The sequence below is a fragment of the Nothoprocta perdicaria genome, unplaced genomic scaffold (assembly GCF_003342845.1).
Source record: "Nothoprocta perdicaria isolate Ctin4 unplaced genomic scaffold, notPer1 scaffold_30, whole genome shotgun sequence".
Lineage (NCBI taxonomy): Eukaryota > Metazoa > Chordata > Aves > Tinamiformes > Tinamidae > Nothoprocta > Nothoprocta perdicaria.
The window spans coordinates 4332468-4336553 of NW_020455533.1; the positions used below are offsets into that span (position 1 = coordinate 4332468).

Genomic DNA, 4086 nt, shown 5'->3' on the forward strand with positions numbered 1-4086 from the left:
CGGTGCAGTGCAGCACAACACAGTGCAGTGCAATGCAACCCGGTGCAGCGCAGTGCAGTGCAACCCGGTGCAATGCAGCACAACACAGTGCAGTGCAATGCAACCCGSTGCAGCRCAGTTCCCCACGGTGCAGCCCGCTCCGTGCACATTAGGGCTGGCTGTGCACGAGGCTCTGCTCTAGTTTCCGCCCCCATCTCGAGCATCCCGCTGCATGGGCGGCTCTGCCAGACAAATCCCCGCTCGTTTAACCCCACCGGGTGCAGGGGGGAGCCGAGGGCCCGGGGGCTGCATCCCCCCTCCCTGTCTCTCATCCCCTCCCTCCCCCTCTCCGCTTTGTGGTTTAATTAGTCTTTCCAAGTGGCATAATCCCCCGGGGAATCTGCTTGCAACACGCACGCCGAGGAGAGCCACTAACGATGCTTCTTAATTAGGCAGCCCCCSCTCCCGCCCGCTGCGCCGATGCCCTCCGGAGGCGGGCCGGGAAAAGTCCGGGTGCAGGGAGCATCCTGGCACATCCCGCAACCTCACCTGGCGCCCCTCGCTCCTCCAGACGCCGTTGACCGTCTTGGTGGGGGCGATGGTGACGACGGGCGGCGTGCTGGGCACGCTGTGCCCCGCCGGCGGCACCAGGATGGGGCCCATGGGGCCGCGCTTGGGCGTGCTGGCCGGCGAGCTGTGGTTGGTGGCCGGCGACGACACCGGCGACGACTCGCTGCTTATGGAGGAGCCTGCGGAGCGGAGCRCAGGGAAGAGTCGGGATGGGAGCACGGAGAGCCGAGCGGTGCCGCGGGCAGGGAAACGCAGCGGGTTTGGATCAAAGCTGGAGGTGCGACTCTGCAGCGCCCGGGCACGGCTTGGGCTCGGCTGGCATTCACACTGCACCCACACAGGGGACGCCCGCAAACGTGTGGGAATAAAACCTCTCCCAAGGGGAATTAAAGCACGCAACGCACGGAAGAAGGAAAGCCGGAGCGGGAATGCCAACCTCAGTGCAGCGGGACACGCTGAGCCCGTGCCCTGCCCCGGCGCCCATCGCCAAAGCGCCGAGGCGCCCGCTCCGTCCTTCCCGCACGGAGCCGGCGACAATTAGCAGCCTTAATCCCCTCCGCGCCGGCCGCAATCAATAGGGCCGCAGCGAGCCGGGCAATTAAGGGAGCGGGCGGCCGGCGGCGCGGGAGGGCGGCCGATCGCGCTAATGAAGCGGCGCGATCCGGCCGGGAGTTAGTCAATGAGACTAATCTGGATTGGAGATGACAAGAGGCGCGGGGTGACGGTGTCACCTTTGTTTCCTGACCTCCCGCTCCCCGCGCGGCGAGAGCAGATTAGCAGCCGGGGCTGACAGGCAAATGTAATTAACAGCTGAGACCCCGCAGGAGGAGGCGGGGGAAGAAAGGAAGGCGGAAAAAAAAAAAAAAAAAAAAAGGAAAAAAAAAAAAAACATGGAAAAACATCCCTTGTACTCTGAGCTGGCTGGGGCGGGAGGTGGGATGTTTGGTCCCAATCAGGCTCCAGGTGCTTCCCAGGGATGTGCTGGTGTATAGTATCCCGTGGGGCACGTCCTGGCGTCACCGTTGGAGCCATCAATCCCGGCATGATCCTGCCCCCGGAGCTGCAGCTCCGGTGGCGGCGGCGGATGCTCCGGCTGGGATCAGGCCAGGAGCATCCCGCTAATTGCCCATTAAAGAGCAGGAGCGGGAGGCAGGGCCGAGCTCGGCCGCCCCAGCGCCACACGCCATTCCCAGGAGCCCTGGGAAGAGCGGTAGCTCCGCGGAGCTCGTCGCAGGGAGCAGGGCCCGGGAATGGCAAGGGGGGCAGGACGGCGCCTCCGTCTCGCCAGACGTTCCCCAGGGTCCGGCACCGCGCTCGGATCCCTCCGGCTGAGCAGAATTTCTAAACTGCCCCCTGGAGACACAGAGTCCAGGAAAGACATTAGGGAAACGGTGGCGGGGAGAAAAACCCTGCGCCAGTCCCGGCACCTCAGGGGGCTTTGGGGACACTGGGGAGCACTGCGGCGGCTCAGGCATCTCAGGGAGAGTTGGGGGGACACTGGGGTGCAATGCAGCAGCTCAGACACCTCAAGGGGGTTTCAGGGGACAYTGGGGTGCAATGCAGCAGCTCAGACACCTCAAGGGGTTTTTGGGGACATCAGGATGCATTGCAGCAGTTCGGGCACATCGGGGGGATGTGGGGACACCGGGGAGCATTGCAGTAGCCCAGGTACCTCAGGGGGGTTTTGGGGACACCAAGGTGCATTGCCGCAGCTCATGCAYCTCGAGAGGGCTTGGGGACATTGGGGTGCATTGCAACAGCTTGGGCACCTCAGGGGGGTTTTGGGGGCATCGAGGTTCAATGCAGCAGCTCAGACATCTCAAGGGGGTTTTGGGGTGCACCGCAGCACCCTAGGCACCTCAGCGGGGTTTGGACACACCAGGGAGCACTGCAGCAGCTCAGACATCTCAAGGGGATTTGGGGACATTAGGGTGCATTGCAACAGCTTGGGCACCTCAGGGGGGTTTTGGGGGCATCGAGGTTCAATGCAGCAGCTCAGACATCTCAAGGGGGTTTTGGGGTGCACCGCAGCACCCTAGGCACCTCAGCGGGGTTTGGACACACCAGGGAGCACTGCAGCAGCTTGGGCACCTCAGGGGGGTTTTGGGGGCATCGAGGTTCAATGCAGCAGCTCAGACATCTCAAGGGGGTTTGGGAACACTGGGGTGCATTGCAGCAGCTCAGATATCTCAAGGGGGTTTTGGGGTGCACCGCAGCACCCCAGGCACCTCAGCGGGGTTTGGACACACCAGGGAGCACTGCAGCAGCTCAGACATCTCAAGGAGGGTTTCGGGACACCAGGGAGCATTGCAGCAGCCTGGGCACCTCAGGGGAATTTGGGCACACCGGGGAGCACTGCAGCACCTCCAGCGCAGCCGGCCGCGCCGGCTCCGCTCCCTCTGCACCGTGGCACGGCCGCGGGCGGGCGCGTCGGGGCCGGGCATCCCGCCTTACCTCGCGGCTCCTCGGCTTGCTTGGCGAGCTTGCGCAGCGCGGCGGCGAAGCTGGACGACGGCGCCGCCTGCACGGCCAGGGCGCTGCCGCCGGCGGGGCTGCCATTGGGGACGAGGGAGCCGTTGAGCGGGGACGGGGTGAGGGGGCTCACGGTGGCCGTGGTGCGCGTGGCGGTGGACAGCATTCCTAGGGAAGGCGACTTGGACTCATGGCTCATGCCTGCGAACGGGGAGAAGGGCACGCGTGAGCGGGGCGCCCGGCTCCGGGTTTTGGTGGGGGGGGGACACGGAGGGGCCGTCCTCGCTGCCGCATCCCCCCCCATGCCCTCCAGGGACCCCCCCAGCTGCACCCGCAGCTCCTGCAAGARCAGCCACGTGGAGGGGCACAAGGTCCCCCCCCAAGCCCCCCTGGCAGCCGGCCTCGGCGCCCGCCCGCATGCAAGGCCCGCAGCCGGAAATCCACAGGGAAGCAGGGAAAACCAGCAGGAATTTGGCCGCGCGCCTACTTACCCCCCCGCCCCGGAAAGCACCCGGAGCTCGCCCGGAGCTGGCAAAGGCGCCAGAGCAAGCAGCAGGCTGCAACCCCCCCGGCGCCCTGCACCGAGCCCTGCCCGGGAGCCGGGACCCCGGGCGCTCACGGAGGCGCCGGGGAGCGAGCGCGCCGGGAAGCGCCGTCCTCCCCGCCGGCAGCTCCGCTAACAAAGCGGCGGCGCCCGGCGCGCTGCTCGGCGCCGGAAAGCGAGCGGACACCCCCGGGCGGGCAGCTGCCGCCGGCGTCACATGGCCCGGCTGAGCCGCGGGAGCCGGAGCGGGGCCGGATAACGGGATGGGGGGGCGTTGAGGGCCCCCCTGTGCAGCCCCGGGGGGCAGCGGGCAGGCTCTGTGCTGGGGGGCCCCGCGGTGCTGCTAGGGCCCCCCTGGGCACTACAATACTGCCAGGCCCTGGATCGTCACATCCGTGTCCCCCAGTGCCACCACTGGGCCCCTACGTGCCCACTGCGGCACCCCCAGGTTGTCGCTGTTGCAGCCCTGAGGAGCCCTGATGGCAGCGGTAGAGCTTTCCCGTTGCACCCCAAGTCCTCCC

At 66.8% G+C, this 4086-nt stretch overlaps 1 protein-coding gene across 1 annotated transcript in view; it reads right to left on the reverse strand.

Moving 5' to 3' along the window:
• Positions 1-3084, reverse strand: part of GSE1 (Gse1 coiled-coil protein) — a 13735-nt gene extending 10651 nt beyond the window's left edge. Inside the window, exons 1-2 of the mRNA XM_026042326.1 lie at positions 3004-3084; positions 529-728 (exon numbers count right to left, since the gene is read on the reverse strand). Coding sequence (XP_025898111.1) covers positions 529-642 — 114 coding nt within the window. The 5' untranslated portion in view covers positions 643-728; positions 3004-3084. The remainder of the gene's footprint in view (positions 1-528; positions 729-3003) is intronic.
• Between the last annotated feature and the right edge of the window lie 1002 nt (positions 3085-4086).